This window comes from Arachis ipaensis, chromosome B7, assembly GCF_059453495.1.
Source record: "Arachis ipaensis isolate K30076 ecotype BB chromosome B7, ASM5945349v1, whole genome shotgun sequence".
Lineage (NCBI taxonomy): Eukaryota > Viridiplantae > Streptophyta > Magnoliopsida > Fabales > Fabaceae > Arachis > Arachis ipaensis.
Genome location: NC_142442.1, coordinates 131,450,710 through 131,469,484, shown reverse-complemented (window position 1 = coordinate 131,469,484; position 18,775 = coordinate 131,450,710). Strand labels below are relative to the sequence as shown.

The 18,775-nt window shown below is 31.4% G+C and overlaps 2 protein-coding genes across 3 annotated transcripts; both read right to left on the bottom strand.

Moving 5' to 3' along the window:
- Positions 1-442: 442 nt before the first annotated feature.
- Positions 443-5,064, bottom strand: LOC107605930 (LEAF RUST 10 DISEASE-RESISTANCE LOCUS RECEPTOR-LIKE PROTEIN KINASE-like 2.2). 2 transcript variants are annotated; one of them, XM_016307877.3, is made up of 3 exons: positions 4,113-5,047; positions 1,865-1,906; positions 444-1,740 (listed from the first exon to the last, which is right to left on the bottom strand). In XM_016307877.3, the coding sequence occupies exons 1-3, from the start codon at positions 4,948-4,950 to the stop codon at positions 608-610; spliced, it is 2,013 nt and encodes a 670-aa protein (XP_016163363.2). In that variant the 5' UTR covers positions 4,951-5,047; the 3' UTR covers positions 444-607. The 2 variants fall into 2 exon arrangements, with proteins under 2 accessions (XP_088349829.1, XP_016163363.2); XM_088493703.1 differs by lacking the exon at positions 1,865-1,906 and having other exon boundaries at positions 443-1,788; positions 4,140-5,064.
- Positions 5,065-15,831: 10,767 nt separating this feature from the next.
- Positions 15,832-17,692, bottom strand: LOC107607712 (protein FAR-RED IMPAIRED RESPONSE 1-like). The gene is made up of 3 exons (XM_016309633.1): positions 17,050-17,692; positions 16,504-16,700; positions 15,832-15,939 (listed from the first exon to the last, which is right to left on the bottom strand). The coding sequence occupies exons 1-3, from the start codon at positions 17,690-17,692 to the stop codon at positions 15,832-15,834; spliced, it is 948 nt and encodes a 315-aa protein (XP_016165119.1).
- Positions 17,693-18,775: the final 1,083 nt, after the last annotated feature.

The following is an 18,775-nucleotide window of genomic DNA, read 5'->3' as shown; positions in this document are numbered from 1 at the left end:
TTGCACATTCTAGGCACTTAATTAACTTATAATACTTTCATTAACTTGTAATGTTTACCTTTGTCTTATAGGAAAATTTTCTTTCATTATACTCGTATGATGTGCTCCAAGCACAAAAGATTGATATGAATATCGCAATCACTGTCCATTCACTAATTTTCCACAAGTAATGCGCGTAACTTTTTGTTTTCTTTTATTTTTTTTCCCTTTGCTTAGACGTGATGCTTTTTGTTTTTCAGCTAAACATAGCCATTCAAGTCGTGATCATGAAGAAGCTAAGAAGATGAAGACCATTTCTCCCTCATTCATTTAGCATAGTAATCAATTTTTGGATGGTGGCTTTTGATTGTTAATTAGTTTAATCAAGTTGTGGACTAAAGAGTGTAAAACCAATTTTTTATACATTAGTAGATAAGAGAATTCATCTTAATTATTAGAAAAATAATAATGTCACTCTTAGTAAAACCAATTTTTTATACATATAGACCACATAGGAACGAATTAATTGCATCATAAATACTAATATACACAACATAGCCAAAGACATAAGCTAGCTAGATACAGAGCATGCAACATTATATCAAAGTAGAGTCCAAACCGATTATTTCTATTCCTTTGAATCACTAACTGACGAGATGTCAGAGGAAAGTGATGAACTGTTATGAGTTGTGGTATGTTCAACATTGTCTTCTGTGGGTGCATCAAGTGGGTAGAAGTATGGTTTTGAAGGCATTTCTAAGTCATCGTCTTGTTCTAGCATCTCCACAACTCTCTTCATTGAAGGTCGATCATTAGGCCTTGTTTGTATACACCACAATGCCACAATCATCATTCTTTTTGCCAACTTCATCTCTTCATCTGTGTCATTTTCTATTGTTATTTTCCTTCCATCCTGCAATTCATCATAAACCCAAAAGGGAAAATATATCTGGCTGGAATTTTCAATCTGTGCATTCAAATTCTTCCTTCTACTAGCCATCTCCATTAACAACATCCCAAAGCTATAGACATCAGCTTTGTACGAGATTGCGCCAACATTTCTGTAGAAGAGCTCAGGAGCCATGTACCCTATGGTTCCTCTTGCTGCAGTCAGAGACACAATGCTTTTATCAGTGGGAGATAGCCTTGCAAGTCCAAAGTCAGAGACTTTTGGATTGAAGTTTTCATCCAAAAGAATGTTGTGAGGTTTGATGTCAAAGTGCAGAATTTTCATGTCACACCCATTATGCAAGTATTCAATACCACGTGCCACTCCAAGGGAAATGGTATAGAGTTTTTCACAACTTAAGGAAGCACTATCTTGAGGTGAAAATATGTATTTTTCTAAAGAGCCATTCTGCATCAACTCATATACCAAACAACGCGTTGATCCTTCCACACAAAAACCAATGAGTTGCACCACATTAACATGGTGAATTCTTCCAATAGTAGCAACTTCATTGATGAATTCTTGGCCATTGGATTTGGCCTCATTCAATACCTTAACAGCTGCTAGACGACCGCTTCGAAGTTTTCCTTGGAAGACAGAGCCATAGCCTCCATTTCCTAGTTTAGTCTTGAACTTTTCAGTTATGTTCCTGATTTCTTTGTAGGAGTATCTAATTGGTATGATGTTGTTGTCACTTCGCAGAAAATCTTCGATATTGTCATATATGGATAAATGCCTTCGTCTCCATTTATATATGCAGAAGATAATGATGCATGGAGCTCCAAGTGCAAATTTGGCAAGAATAAATAAAACTGTAAAGGAGATGGGAAGAGTAGAGAAATCATAAATTCCATAATGTCATCATCGTAGACCTATCCATAGATTTCAATCCGAAATAAAATAAGTACGTAGCGCAAAGGAAAAGACAAGGCTTACCCGTTCCATACATTAGAGCCTCAACATACATTGAGTACAGGACTGCAATAAACAAACAGGGAACATATTAAATTAGTATTATAGTAAGCTAGCATTTTTGTTAAATTTTGGTCAGCACTTAACCATCAAAAGGAAATTGAATGATTTTACACTATTAGATACAATCTCACACCATTAAAAATATCATTGATAGCTAATTGATGACTAAAAACCACAAAATTTACTGACCGTCTAGACTTTTTCTTTCTGTAAATATAAACTATATTTATAATATAATAGAAAATAATATCTATATAATACATCTACCATCAATTTTATAATTTTTTACATTAAATTCTTCGATGTTAATTTCTCATATTAAATTCTTCACTTATATAGAAAACTATATTATAGAAGATATTAGTTCATATCAAAGGTTGAGCAAATTTCATTTTATGAAAATTATATAAAAGATATCAAATTAGTGTTATAATAAATTAATGACAGCTAAGTTTTTAAATACATAAATATATTATATCAATATTAAATTTATTTTATTATAATATAAAAGATGACATCTATTTATATAGTCATCTTTATAATATTATATAAACTTAACTGTCATAATGCCAATCTCATATTTTTCACATCTATAAAAGTCGTATATAATCATATCAAGAATAATGAATAATTTTGATATAATTTTAATAGTCATATCAAGAATAATGAATAATGAATAATGAATAATGCCATGTACACAAGAAAATAATAGTCATTACATAATTTAAATGAATAAAATATTGTATTAAAAGATCTTAATAACATAATGTTTGCTTTTTAGAAAAGTATAACCATTTCTTCAGAAAATTCTATCAAATTAAGCATTAATTTAAGAATTTAATTACGTTAAAAACACATATGTAATATGTAGTTACATATTAGATGTCAAAATTATCTACCTAGGATTCAAAAGGAAAATTAAGTTTAAAAAGAACACATTGCTCTCATATTTTTTTTTTTTACATTTTTTAATAAATAAATAAACAATAAATACAAATACAAAGTTTCTCTTTCTTTCATCATTATATCAACATAATTGTTAACAGTTTATTATAACATTAAGGAATAGTAAAATATTTTTTGTTTCTTAGAAATGTAGAAGAAGAGAATTAGAAAGGGAATGTTCAACGACAAGTCGACAACTAAAAAAAAACTTATACAAAAAAGAATTCTTGTGGTACTTCATAAGATTATAGAATTAGTAATTATTTATTTATAATCTATAAAAGTGATATTAATTTTTTATGCAATGAGTTTTAGTATTTTATTTTTCAGTAATGTTAAAGAACTCGTACATTTTTAATTTATAAATATTAATTAATTATTATTGGTATTTTTAATGATATAAAATTATATTTAATAATATAAAATTATACATTTTTTAATAGTTAAATGTTGATTAGATTTTAATAAAAATATTGATTCGTAAGACTTTTTCTTTATTTTTTTTTAATAATATCACATCAGTACTTCTAAATACATGATGACATATGAGAGTCAGTGAATCATTTTAAAAAAAATTATAAAAACTTACCTATTATTATTCAACTGAAACATAAATGATTAATTAAATACAATAAATATATATACATAAAGTGTCATAATAATCATAATTATAAGAAGTTTTAATTATAAATATTTAAATTTCACATTATTTATTTTATATATATTGTATAAGACTCTTTTTATTATATTATTTGGTCTATTTACTAATCATATTGCATATACAACTCTTATTACTATTATCATTTCATTTCTTAATTTCTCTCATATAAATTGTTGAAAACGGCTTTAAATAAATTTAAATTTGACACAACATCTTTTTACTAAGTATATTTAAATATATCATAATTATAAAGTTAATTCACAATTTTATATTATATTTTTGATATTTTTATTTGAATTCATTTTTTTTAACTTTTTCTTTTAATTATTTACAAATAATAAAAACAACAAAGATGTAGATTTCTACAATTCTAATATAAAAAATTTATATCTTTTTTTAAAATAAATGAATTCAAATTCCTGAAAAATAATAATCTATAATCCAAACTAAAATTAATTACTTTTAAAATTAAAAAAAAAATAAAAAAATTGAAAACAAGTTTTAAATAATAGTCATAAATTAAGGTACAGATACCCTAGAAAGACACAAGTGTACGATATATGAATATTGAATAGGTAGTTAAATTAGTAGATATACACTTACAACTTGTATGTATAAGTAGTGAAGGCTTATCATAACAAATGACTTTGTTACTATCACTGAGGATGGCCTCATACTTGCAATATACTTTCAACCAAGAAAGTTCAAACCCGTAGAGCAGCATACGATGGATGTCTGTGCATGAATTATTTCTGTGTTTGATTTCAACAGGCCATGAAATCAGATACATCCACTCTATATGACACGAGTCTCCGAACACCAAATCCTGGAGACTTTTATCAATATCACTGACATAGAATAATGTACTCCCAAGCGCATAAGATCCATTCATGCAAGTTGCAGCAGCAGAAGAAGATTTTACTCCATATGGTGGGCACCTCATCAAATATACCATCTGCTTTGTCAATCTAATAACATCAACTAAATGATGCTGGTTATAGAACCGATCATTATATGGTTCATCTTTGGCACTGCTGAAACTAGAGGAGGTTAAAGAATAAGGAAGGAGAGAAGAGTGATTATTATGGGTATGCAGCGCAACATTGGAATCTACTAGTCGGATTGTGTAGTTGTTGTAGTTAATTGACTGTACTTGGAACTTGATTGATGTGAGATAGAGAAAGAGTTGGTTATCATTCTCGCAGGAGAGGGTGTACCTGTGATCACCACAATGGCTTGGACTACTATTATTCAGCCTGAAAGGGTACCTTATCTCATGCCTCCCACACCACCGGGATGAACACATTCTTTTGTCTGCATCAATTGCCACCTTGGTATTCCACCCGGCGAGGTAATCAATAATAACAATAACATCCAAAATGTTTAAGAAGATCCCCAGCAGCAGTAGAAAGGATACCAAAAATGAACAAAGGGATAACATTTTCTTTGATTTGGTGTACACATCAATAATAAGAGACTACGTATATAACAATAAGAGGAGTGCTAGAGGCCAGCAACTTTTGATATTTGTAGCCATCAAATAGTCATCAATGATGGTTTTAATGGTGTGAGATTGGTGTGGGATTTCATCCAATGACTCACTTTTCCTTGCTGGTTACATGCTGGTCAGAATTTAGAAAAGTTGCTGCCCCTAGACTTTTTCTAACAATAATTCACTTGGTTCACAGAGAGTTGACTATCACTATCACACCAAGTCCACTCACTATATCACCATTAATTTGTTCACGCAACATTATCACTCTTTTGTGAATCACATATATACACACACATGCACATCAAGATAGCCAAGTAATACTCACACTCATTTAGGTATATATGTCCCATTAAGCATTCTTACCTTTCCATCATTATAATGTGAAATGTAGCATAGAAGCAAATCAAAGAAATCTTAGGCCTAATAGCATTGACCTTTTCATTATTTTATTTTTTGCAAAGGTTTCAAGAAGGATTAGTTTATTTCCAATGGTTTTCCTATTATTTTAACGATTCATCACTACTATATGTATTACAATACTATTCTCTCTTCTAATAATCAACAATAGAGTGAGATACTAAAAACATGACAACTAATTAATTAAATTAAAATATTTTAATATGAAAATTAATTAATTAAATTAAAATAATCTCAAATATTAATATTCTAATTAATTTTTTAACTACTTAAATAAAAATATTCTAATATGACAACTAATTAATTAAATTAAAATAATTTAAAATATTAATATTTTACGATGTCTTCTAAATAATTAAATTAAAGTATCCTAAGATAACAACTAATTAATTAAATCAAAATAATTTAAAATATCTTCTAAACAAGAGTACCCAAGATTTAGTAGTGATTCAAGAATTGGATTGATTTTTAACCTAGAGTGGTGTAAAAAGTTTGTATTTCTTTAACTTGTCAAATAAACTCTGTTCCAACTAACAAATAATTTTCTCTTTGCGCAAGTATGGTGTTCTTACACCTTTATGTGAGTGTCAAATGTCTATATGTAACTAATGGAAATACTAGAATTTGAGAAGGAGACTTGAATTAAGTGTTGAAAGTTCTTAATTTTTTTTTTTAATTTTAAGATTATCTATGTTAAATTATTAAGAAAGAAATATTTACATGTATAAAAGTGCATCTGAATTTATAAGCATGATTGAAAGAATTTAGTTTTTTTATCTTTTTCAACTAAAACCTTCTGTATTTCTAATAGGATTGAATCGCACTCTTCTAATGAGAAAAGAGGTATGGAGACGGCTTTGATATATTAGGTAGCGTTTGATGGAAAGACTGAGACTGAGAGATAGAGACTAAGAGACAGAGATTGAAATAAATCTCAGTATTCTGTTTAGTGCAAAGTGGGAGACAGAAATTAAAACAAGAATGAAACTTTAATTTAATTTGTACAAAGGGTAAAATTGGAATTAACTAATTAAAATGAGGACATTTTAGGTATAAAATGTTATTAAAGTTTCAGTCACCAACTCCAAAAATTTTAGTCCCCTGTGTCCCTATTTTTTGGAGGTACTGAAATACTGAAATTTTAGAGATAGAGACAGAAATTTTAGTACCATTCTCTGAACCAACAAACATGATACTGAGTGTCAGTCTCCCAGTCTCTGTCTCAATACCTCAAAACAAACTGGTAGAGAGACAGAGACTGAAAGTCTGATACTGAGAGACAGAGACTTAGAGACAGAGACTGAAATAAATCTCAGTATTCTGTTTGGTGTAAAGTGGGAGACAGAAATTGAAACAAGAATGAAGCTTTAATTTAATTTGTACAAAGGATAAAATTGGAATTAATTAATTGAAATGAGAGTATCTTAGGTATAAAATATTATTAAAGTTTTAGTTTCTGTCTCTAAATATTTCAGTCTCCTGTGTCCCCACTTTTTGGAGGTACTGAAATTTTAGGGACAGAGACAGAAATTTTAGTACCAGTCTTTGAGCCAACAAACATGATACTGAGTCTCAATCTCCCAGTCTTTGTCCCAGTATCTCAAAACAAACGCTACCTTAAAGACCGAAACTCTAAAATCACTATTTATATTTGAGCATAGACCCATTAAACCATAAAACCCAAATAAAAATAGTATCTAAAGCCCAAATAAAGATAATATCTAATTTTATTCTTATTTAATTTCAAATCAAAAGTAATTATGACTTAATCAATTTAACATTTATAACAATAAATGAGATCACCGTTATATAAATTATTTAATTTGAAATAACATAATTTTTTATTATAATAAGTGTAATTACCTGTGCCATACACGTGATAAAATTGAAATTATAATTTTAAGTTGTTTTGTTAAAATTAATTTGAATTATAATAATTTGAAAAAGTAATGAGTTATGCATTGTTTGTTTTTTCTTAATCTAGTGTTAATTATATTAACTCTAAAATAGTTATTAACCGATTTTAGTAATCTACTTTCTTCAATAAATCAGACATATATACTGAATGTGACTATAAATAATCTAGTAATACTTAAATCTACCAACAAATTGTTATATGTGTAAGAACATATTAAAATCAGGTGAAAATGAACAACAAATTATTAGAGAATTCTAATGTAAAAAATTCTCCAATAAATAATACATAATTTAAACCCACTAAATAACAACTCAACACTATTCTTTGATACCTGCAAAATATATACCTGAAACAATACTATATCAATGTTAGTATACAAAATTATATGATTAACGTAATTATAAAATTATTTATTTGGAGAATAAAATAATACAAATTTTTATAATAATTCTAATATTTTCAAGCTCTAAATATACAATAAGAATGCATTACCCATTAACACTTAGAATTTGTCAATTTTTTTAAATTGATAATAATAAATTAATAAAAAAAGATGGACGTGAGGTAAACCTCTCTTCTAAAATTCTATGGTTAGACAATCTGCAAATTTAAAGATATGATATTACTAATAATTTGAACAAAGTAAATAAACATTTATGCAAAAATTTAAAGCATATAAAACTAAGTACATTGCAAATAAGTTAGATAGTGTGATTTAAAAAATAGTTGATTCTAAACTAAACTATATAAACCTAAGCGTATAGTGCAAATAAGCACGATAAAGTAAATATAAAAAAATTATGGTAAAATAAAATCATATAAAACTATATATAAGTGTACCATACAATGAGCTTGAAGTAATACCAATTATATAAGTGTACTATAATATACTCAAGATAGTACACTATCGAATGAGGGTACTATGTAAGTGTTCTATACATAATTGTTTCTTAATATCGATAGTGTATTGTACAATGAGTGTCCTATAGATAATTTAGATAGAGTAAATAAAAACTCGTAGAAAGATTAGTTATACTTAAGGTTAAGTACTTTTTTCGTCCTTAACGTTTGAGTTCAAAATCAAAATCGTCTCCGACCTTTTTTTCTTATTAAAATCATCTTTAACGTTACAAAATATTATAAAATTATCCTTTTTTATTTCAATTTTATTTTTTGACCAAATTACCCTTAACTATTAATAAAAAGATAAAAAATATTAAAAAATAAAAACATAACCCAACCCCATCCCACCGCACCCCATCCCCATCCCCATCCTCATCCCCATCCCCTTAACAAAAAAAAATTAAACCCCATCCCACCATGATCAATTGATCATCACCCTCATCCCCATCCCCATCCCCTTAACAAAAAAAATTAAACCCCATCCCACCATGATCAATTGATCATCACCCTCATTCCCATCCCCATCCCTTAACAAAAAAAATTAAACCCCATCTCACCATGATTATCACTTTCCATTAACCCTCTCTCCTTCATTAACATTCTTATTAACACACCCCATAAAGTCATTAGTAGAATTCTTTTCCCCTCCTTCTCCATCACCACCACCACTAGCACCACCAGAAAGAAAATCCTTTTTTCCAATATCTTCAAACTCCAAAATGGTTAAATGCTCCTAAACGGAAGAAAAAGCAGTGATTCTTCAAGGGGACCTCTCTCATGTACGGTTGGAAGAGAAAGATCGTGACTTTTTCAGTCACAATTATGGTAGAGAACAGAGAATTTCGTGGAACAGAGCATGGGAATCATAGCAAGAGTCACAGAGAAGAGTGCGTACAGAGCTTCGCTGAATCTGCTCTGCAATACAGAACTGATCTGGAGCTGTTACAGTAATCGCATGGTGATGGTGATGGTGATGGTGCTGAAGGTTTATCTTGTTGCGTGTGTGATGCAGAACGTGTTGATGGTGGGATCGGGTTTAATTTTTTGTTTTATAATTTTTTTTGTTTCTGATGATGATGGTGGGATGGGGTTTTTGGGGTTGTGGAGGGGGGAGGGGGAGTTCGAAGAGTACTGACAAAGGAGATGGGAGGGAAGAGAGCGAAGAGATAGTGGGGTGGGGGTAGAGTGGGGTTTTGTTTTTATTTTATTTTTTTATTAATGGTTAAGGGTAATTTGGTGAAAAAAATAAAATTGAGATAGAAAATGACGATTTTATAATGTTTCGTAACATTGATGATGATTTTAATAAAGAAAAAAGGTCAGGGATGATTTTGATTTTGAGCTCAGACATTTGGGACGAAAAAAGTACTTAACCCTTATACTTACATCCAATAATCTTTCCAAAGAATGTTCCTTTCTTCAATGTCTTAATTAATTAATTTATCAACCTTCAACTTGAATATTCTACATAAGATGTCTGGCCTATCCTCTGCATGGAGTCCTTGGGGTGTTACCTCTCTTTTTATCTCATTCTATTCTGGATTACATGACATAGTGATAAAGTAACTTGGATATCCAGCATATTTACATATTGCAAAAACATCTTTGCAATTGTTGAACATGTACCTTGGACCACCGATAAAGCTCTATGAGAGAATAATTCTTTGTCCAGTGTTAATGGCATTAGTTTCACCACGAACCATACACTCATGCAATTACTAGAACTTGCCTAGCCTGAAGTTTGGTTGTTTCAATTATAAGTATAAAAGCCGGTCTGACTCAATCATAGTATAGGTGTCTACTATGAATTGTTACAGTAATCTTTTTTACCGCAAAAGAATTTGAGACTCGGTAGTCCTTTTTTGAAGTCTGTATACAAAGAAGTCTCTCATGCTTATTGTTGGTCTTTTCTCAGTTTTTCTGACATTTGGTCGAGAAAAAGTAGCTATATGGAATTTGTAACCATCCTCACCGTCAGGGGCAAAGCTTAGTTGAGACAATGGAGGCCATCCCCCCTCCCCAATTTTTTTTATAAAAAAATTAGTAGTACTTCTTCAAAAAAATAAAAAATAGTTCAGTTGGTTCACATATTTTACTATGACTTAAAGTACTTAGATTCAATCCTCTTTCTTGCTCTTATTGCACAATAGTTTTTAGTTTTAAATATTAAAAAATGTTGGATTTGGACTAAATTGGGTGGGCCTTTGTATTCAACAAGCAACACTCCAGTCACTCCTTCTACATTTGAGTTCAAATATAAAAAATTAGGTATTTATTGATATTATTGTATTTGTATAAATTGATAAAAAAATTCAATAAATATTATAAATTGCTGAAAGGTTTAGTTCTGATTCAATTATTAAAGATTTTAAGTCACTAAAGACTCGAAAAGTATCATTATAAACTATTTTATATTTTTTATCTGTAGAATTATTTATTTATTATCTTATTAGTAACAAATTTAAAGAATAATTATATTTATAAATTTTATTTTAATATAAATAATATTATTAAATTTTTATGTTAAATTTTTTGCCCCACCAAAATTTTGTTTCAAACTCCACCACTGCTCACCGTATAGAAACAACAAAGGATATTGAAGAGCAAGGTACATTAGATGTACTACTTCTATCCTCTGCAACATTCTTGAATTTGTCTCAAGTATTATATCCCTATTAATCCCGCTCTCATCAATATCTCCAACTATTAGTGTAGCAACTTTAGATGTAGTTGGTAGATTATATGTCCTTGCATCAGTATTTCTTTTGATTATTAACCGTAACTTAACATCAGCGGAGCCATAAACTTGGTATCTATCCTGGGCTGAACGAAATGCCTTTGCTAGGACATTATTTTCATCCATCATGACTTTTAAAGACGAAACAATTTCAGTTTCCATCAATTCTAAATTGATGTTTGACCTGTTAATAAATAAACAATATATAAGAATTTCGATTCATTTGTTAAGCATTGAGAAGATCGCATGAGAATTTAACTCCTAATAATATATTACTATAATTAGCGTTTTAGATAAAGTTAGGAAATAGATAATAAACAATTTTTACAATTCACTATTACATTATATATATATATATAAATAGATAATAAATAATTTTTACAATTCACTATTACTTTATATATATATATATACACGGTAATAATTAGCCAATATTTTTAATGGAGATACTTGCTACAATTAGGTAAAAATTATGCCATTATCTTTTATTAATTTTTATGATTAATTCAATGGAGATACTTGTTTAATATATATGTTATCTACATTAATTATGTGCTAATATTTTTAGGAAAGAACTAAAAGAAGAGATATATAAATATATATAATATTGTAGTCATGCTACACATCCATGTAGAATGTGTATCCAAGTTATCCAAGTTGGTCCAAGCCCAAATTCACTCACATGCATTAATGAAGCGTGATTCCATGCGCCAAACACACACGAAACCCCTCGTTGCTTCATTCAAGCTTCATTATGAAAAAACGTTACTTCTTCTTCAACATAAAACACTACACGAAATCGCTCATTCTCTTCGAATCTCTCTCAAAATCACTCAAACTTCACTTAAGTTCTCTGTGGAAACCATTACTGTAGAAGAATCGCGAGAAGATCTCGCAAGGAACAAGCAAAAATGAACAAAAACAGCAACAGAGACTCACAAAGGTATAAGAAAAACTACTGTTCATTTGAAATCTTGCAATGTAGCATTTCTCCTAGTTCCATTTTAAGTTTACTGGATTGATTTGCTTCGTTTAGTAGATCGACATATTCTGATTGCATTTTTACAGTCTAACTAGGGCTTTGAATGAAATTTGTTCTTATTTTCATTCAGTTAAGTGGATATTGTAAGTGAGTAGATAGTGTATGTAAATTTGAACTTGATTGTTACTCTGTTCATTTCACTTCTTTTGCATGGAGAAATACTATTCTTGATGATTGAAAGTTTATAACGATTTATTCACCACATGAATGTTGTTCGGTTCAGTGGGCTTGGTGATTTTCATTCACTTGATAGTTAATGTGTTCAGGATTTAGGGTTATTCTGATTGCATTTTTACCGTGTAACTAGGGCTTTGAATAAATTTGTTCTTATTTTCATTTAGTTCAGTGGATATTGTAAGTGAGTAGATAATGTATGTAAATTTGAACTTGATTGTTACTCTATTCAGTTCACTTCTTTTGCATGGAGAAATACTATTCTTGTTGATTGAAAGTTTATAACGATTTATTTACCACATGAATGTTGTTCGGTTCAGTGGGCTCGGTGATTTTCATTCACTTGATAGTTAGTGTTTCAGGGTTTAGGTTTATTCTCATTCCATTTTTACAGTGTAAGTAGGGCTTTGAATGAAATTTGTTCTTATTTTCATTCAGTTCAATGGGTAGTGTATGTAAATTTGAACTTGGTTGTTACTCTGTTCATTTTACTTTTTTTTTTGCATGGACAAATACTATTCTTGATGATTGATAGTTTATAACGATTTATTCAGCACATGAATTGTGTTCTGTTCAGTGGGCTTGTTAATTTTTATTCACTTGATAGTTACTGTGTTCAGGGTTTAGGGTTATTCTAATTGCATGCAACAATGCTTTTCTAGCTGTTTCATTATTTATTTTTATTTAGTGCATTAAGGGGGTTCGGTTCAATGGGCTAGGACATTTTCATTGACTTGATTAAGATATGCATGCTTGTGCTTGTCGGTGTAATTGAGTGAAGTATTGACCAAATTTTTTCATTACAGCAAAACTCAACAAGACAATGGTGAGAAAGAAGGAGAAGCCGCGCTATAACGTAAGCACATTAATTATATTTATCCGCTTTCATTCGAATAATATCTATTTTGTATTATAAATATATTATCACATTCTGTTTGAAAACTTACAGAAAACTCATGATTGCAGATGCCAAACAAAGGCAATAGCAACAGTGTTAAAGAATTTGAGTCAGAAAAAGAAAGATATAGTTGAAGAAATGGGATTCGGTGCCCTGGCACATGTCCCGGAAATGAATGTCTCTCATGCCCTCTTGAGAGAATTGATTGATTACTATGATGAGTATCATGGATACCTGAAAAATCTCCATGAAAAAATATACATAACTCCTCGCAAGGTTGCAAATGCGTTGGGCATAAACAACGGTGGTAATACACTTCTCACTTCCTGCTTATTTTCAGTTCAAGAAAATTAAACTGAGCCCTTTTGGATGATTTGTTGCTATTAAAATATTGTAGAGAATCATTTTTCTGAAAAGGTTGATTACAGGAAATTGAATCTGGAAGACAAGGCAATATTTGACAGCCTCAAATGTGTTACGTTGGTGAGTATGACAAAGTCTGTCATGGATATGAGTGTTGAAGGGGAGGAGAACCGACAAAAATTTTGGAGGACTTTTATTTTGATGCTGATTTACTTCTATGAAACCAAGTTCCTAAGCTTGTATGGACCTGATGCTCTCCCGTCACTGTGGGTGGCCCATTGGACAAAGAAGATGATGCTAGACCGGATTTCGGAAGAAGCAATGGACACATTGGTAAATTAAGCAAAAATTTTCCCTTAAAATTTTGTTTCAAATGCTTCTAAAATACTCTGCTAAGTAAATAAGCTTCTGTTTTAGGTTATAATTAATTTATTTCTCCTAGTTGCAATTTTTAGTGTGTTCATTTGAATCCTTTGTATGCAAAATATTTTTCTTGATGATTAAATATTTATCTCATTTTATTCACCACATGAATCCTGTTCAGTTCAGTGGAGTTACTCATTTTGATTCACTTGATTGATAGTGTTTTTAGTTAAGTCCTTGTGCATGCAGAAATATTTTTCTTTATCATTAAATGTTTATGGTGTTTTATTCAGCACATTAGTGTCATTCGGTTCAATGGGGTTGCTCACTTTGATTCAGCTGATTGTTAGTATATTTGCTCATTACATAAGTTTCTGTTTTAGGGACTTCTGTATAGAAAGAAAATAAAGAAGGAAAAAACAAAAAGAAAGAAGTTAGATAAGAAAGGAAAAGGGAAAAAAGAAGAAAAGAAAAATGTTGATATGGATTCTTCTTCAGAAGAAGACACAGTTTCTGAGTTTGAATCTAAATCCGAATCCGACAAAACACCGTCAGCAAAGAGAACAAGACAACAGAGGGTGGTTAAAAAACAAAAGCTTGTTGAGATGGATTCAGAAACAACAAGAGAAACTGAAAGCAATCCCATGGATTCAGAAATCAAAAGTGAATCCGAAAACCAGTAAGTTTGATCTTCATATTGGTTTCATTTTATTTGTATTTGCTTAAAATTGTTCCTATGCACTTGTTCTCATGTATTGCAGAGAAGAAGAAATTGAAAAAACTGCCACAAAGAAAAGAAAACAACCACAAAAGGTGGTTAAAAAATAAAGCAAAAAAAGGAAGTTTGTGCTGACAGATTCAGAAAGCACAACCAAATCTGAAAGTCAGTAAGTATTGGGTGATATTCATTTATATGATTGTATGATATTCATCTAGTTTAGTTTTGCTTTTCTTTGCTGAAAATTGTTTATGTATGCTTGTTAAGTAACTTACAAATGTGATATTGTTCAGTGGAGTCCTTTTTCATGCAGAAATATTTTTCTTGATGATTGAATGTGTATCACATTTTGTTCAGCACATGAATTGCTTTCGGTTCAGTAGTCTTTGTAATTTTCATTCACTTGATTGTTAGCGTCTTCACTTCTCCCTTTGCATGCAATTCTTTCATTTCTTATTTCGGTTGGGTTCATTTCTTATGTAACTAATTCCTTTTGATTGAAATGTAGAAAGAGATTGATGGCTTCAGGCACGAATATGGTCCGAATATTCTGTAGCACGAAATGAACAAAATAAGAGATCAAGTGATTTGAGCATCTGAAGCAATAAGACTCCCGAAGCCATCTGCTGTCTTCTCTAGCCCTTTTTGTAAATTCTTATCTGCAGATTTAGATAGTAAATAAGATATACTATGATTGAGTGGTTGTAATTAACAATATTTTGTTTAACTTGTTTGAAAAAGCAAAGAATGCTTCTTTCAATGTATATACGTGAATATTAATGTAAATGTTAATGTATATATCTAATCTTAATATCAATGTATATATCTAATGTTAATATTTATATCTCATTCAAGATGGATTACTCCTTGTCCTTGTCTAAGATGTTAATTTATATATCTGTTGAAACTGTCTGGCTGTTATTTTGTTCCAGGTTCACAGTGAATGGAATCAGGGTATTTATCAAGACATTAAGAACCCCAAAAAACACAATGAACCAAAATTAATACACTGGATGAACCGAAAAATTGCATATATCAATATAGTAGAGAGCTAATTATAAAAAAAAATGTTTCTATTAGTATTCAGTTTCAGAAACACCTGAACTATTTGACATAGCACAATAAATTGACTATTCAATAAAGAAAAAAGTGACTTTTGAATAAAGAATTTCAAAAAAGCTAATATCAAAAACAAAAAAAGTGACTATTCATTAAAGACTAACAACAGTCAGAAATTAAACCTCCTATAACTTCAGTGAACCAAAATTTGCTCATGGATGAAAAGAAAATTATATTAATAAAATCTAAAACTCGTATAATCCTCTCTGGGATAATTCATATCCAGTGCATTGTAAAAGCTGGAACTTGACTGAATCGTTGGTCCACCATCTAAAAGGTTCAACTGCAAAAAGAGAAAATAAATCATATATTAGCAAAATGCACAAATGAATCAAAAAGCAAATCAATTTTACCTCGCTTGGAGCTGGCTTTTTATTTTTCTTCATGGCGTCTAAGATCTTTTTTCCAGGTTTGATCAAAGTCTGTTCTTGGGTCGACCTCTTGTTCTGACACGTGGCGGGCGTTGAAGGTTGTTCATGTCACTCAACGTTGCTTCTTCGTGGGATAACGAACTTTTTTCTTTACTTCTCGCTTGATATTCTTGCATCTTGGCCATCACATTGTCAAACTCCCGGTGCAGAATTTCGGTCAGCTCCTCTGACTCTGAAGCAAATTCGCATATATTGTGCGACCGAAACACTAAATCATTGAATCTCTTGCTTCTCGGCTCTAGTAGAGGCTCGTCTTGGCTGCTCTTGATGTGTGTGTGCCTCCTCTTTATGTTCTTGCTCCAGTGCTCCAGTATGTATTTCGGTGGCACGTTATTTACTTGCTCAAAGCTTAGGACGCTCAGGGAATGGCAGCACAATATGCCTTTTGACTCAAACAACAGACATTGGCACTTTACCTCTCGTGATACTGCACCGTAGGTGACGAAAAACTTGTTGAATGTGGAGTTAGAAACCTGCTCCATCAATTCGTATGTTGTGAAACCTAGTATGGAATGCTTTGATCTTGTGATGCAGTTCACCTTTTCTCTAAATTGCGCTTGAACTTCCCTGAACTTCTCATGGGTATACACATGCTGAAATTGAGCATCTATTGCTGATTTTGTTGCACAAGGTATCATGGTGTGAAAATCTGTCGCGTCGAATTCTCTCTCTCTTTGCTCTTTGCTTGCTAGGCAATTGTCGTATTGCTTCACGAATTGACTCAGGGAGCCGTTGCGTGTGATGAACTTGTTGAAAAATACGTGCGTGCTCTCGCTCTTTTGTGTGCTTCTCATCCTAGTCTAGAAGTGGTGATCCAGGTAAACTGGAATCCATATATGCCGATCCTCATACAGCTCTGCAGAAAGAATCGAACCTATTAGTTGCACTAAACTGAAATCTGTGCATGTTTTGAACCAAAAGGTAAAGGCATGAAAATAAATCCAATTAAAAATCTCGATTACTTGAGAGCCACTTGTTGCCTCTGAGGCTGTACTTTGTCAGGAAATCATTACAGTTTCTATCGAATGCGTCTTTTGTAAACGAGTTCCAAACGACGTGGCTCATCTCTTGTTCGATTTCTTCGTGTCTCTTGTAGCCATTTAGTTTGTTTGGGTTATTCTTTATGATGTGCCAGATGCACCAGCGGTAAATTGTTGTTGGTATGCACATCTCGATGGTCCTTTGCATCGTTGCACATTGGTCAGTGGGAATGCCTTTTGGTGCCTTCCCTCCCATGCAACAGAGCCAACACTCAAATACCCATTTGAATGATTGGATATCCTCATTTTTAATCAGCACGCATCTGAGAAGTGTCAATTGACCGTGGTGATTCATGCCAATAAAAGAACTAAAAACCAGATTGTACTTGCATAAATCGACAGTCTCACAGTGTGATGAACCAAAATGTGTTGCTTTGGTGAATATTAAGGCTGAGTTTGTGTGAACCGAATACTTGTTTGTGTTGTAGGTGGTGTCGAATGAAATCATGTCTCCAAAATACTCGCATGCAGCCCTGCTTCTTACGTCGGCCCAGAATGCATGTTTGATGGAGTGATTGCCTTCGATGTTAAGCTCGAAAAAGAAATTTTGATTCTTCTCTTTCATTCTTAGTAGGTACTTCTCGAATTCTTTGGCATCGTCTTGTTCAGAAACAGTCTGTACTTCCCTTGTGATGTAATTTCTCACATCTTTTTCTATAAAACTGAGTTCCCGATGACTGTCAGCTGCTGCTATGAACGATTGCTAGGTTTTGCTTGGTCTGATTCCAGCTTCCTCGTTGGTTTTAATGGTGCGACGCACGAACATGCTTAGCTCCCTGTGTTGTTTGAGCATCTCTGCACGGTCTGGACATCAGGGGTTTAAATGATTCAGAACAACTTTGGAAATTGTCCAAAGACCAACGTCCTTCATTATGTGTACATAGATCCTGGCTAGACAGTTTAACCCGGCTGAGGGGTTTGTTTTCAAAGTTGGAGATATCTTGGATTTCCACCTCCCCTCTCTACTACATACGATTAGTTGATTCTTAACCGCATCTCCCTTCCGAGTCGTGTTCCTTATTTTCGTAGAAAAACTAGCAAGTTTGGAATAATGTGTGTAGAACTTTCTAGCTTCTTCTAGTGTCTTAAAAATCATCCCCACCTTTGGGACAAATTTTTCATCCACAACACACCTGGTCTGCATAATGAACCGAAAACATCATTATAGTGAAACAATTCTATAGTGCTCAGTGAACGAAAATAATCCATTATATATATTCAAATTCAAACTCCTTTTTTCATAATGAACCGAAAAACGTCATTATGGTGAAAGAATTCTATAGTACTGAGTGAACGAAACATAATTCAGTATATAAAATCAAATTCAAACTGCTTTCTGCATAATGAATTGAAACACATACTCATAGTAAAACAATTGTATAGTACTGATTGAATGAAACATAATCCATTATACAAGATCAAATTCAAAACACCTCTGTCTGCAATTTAGATTTTATTAATTCAATTTAATTCAATTCAGATTCAGAACACATGCGTTCATTCAATTCAATTCAAATAAAATTAGCAATTGCATTCCATTGAATTCGATTTACAATTGAATAATCCAAACCTCATCAGCTTGATTCGTTTCAGAAGAATAATCCAATTCGCTCTCATTCAAATGATTTGAAGTTGAATCATTCATTGT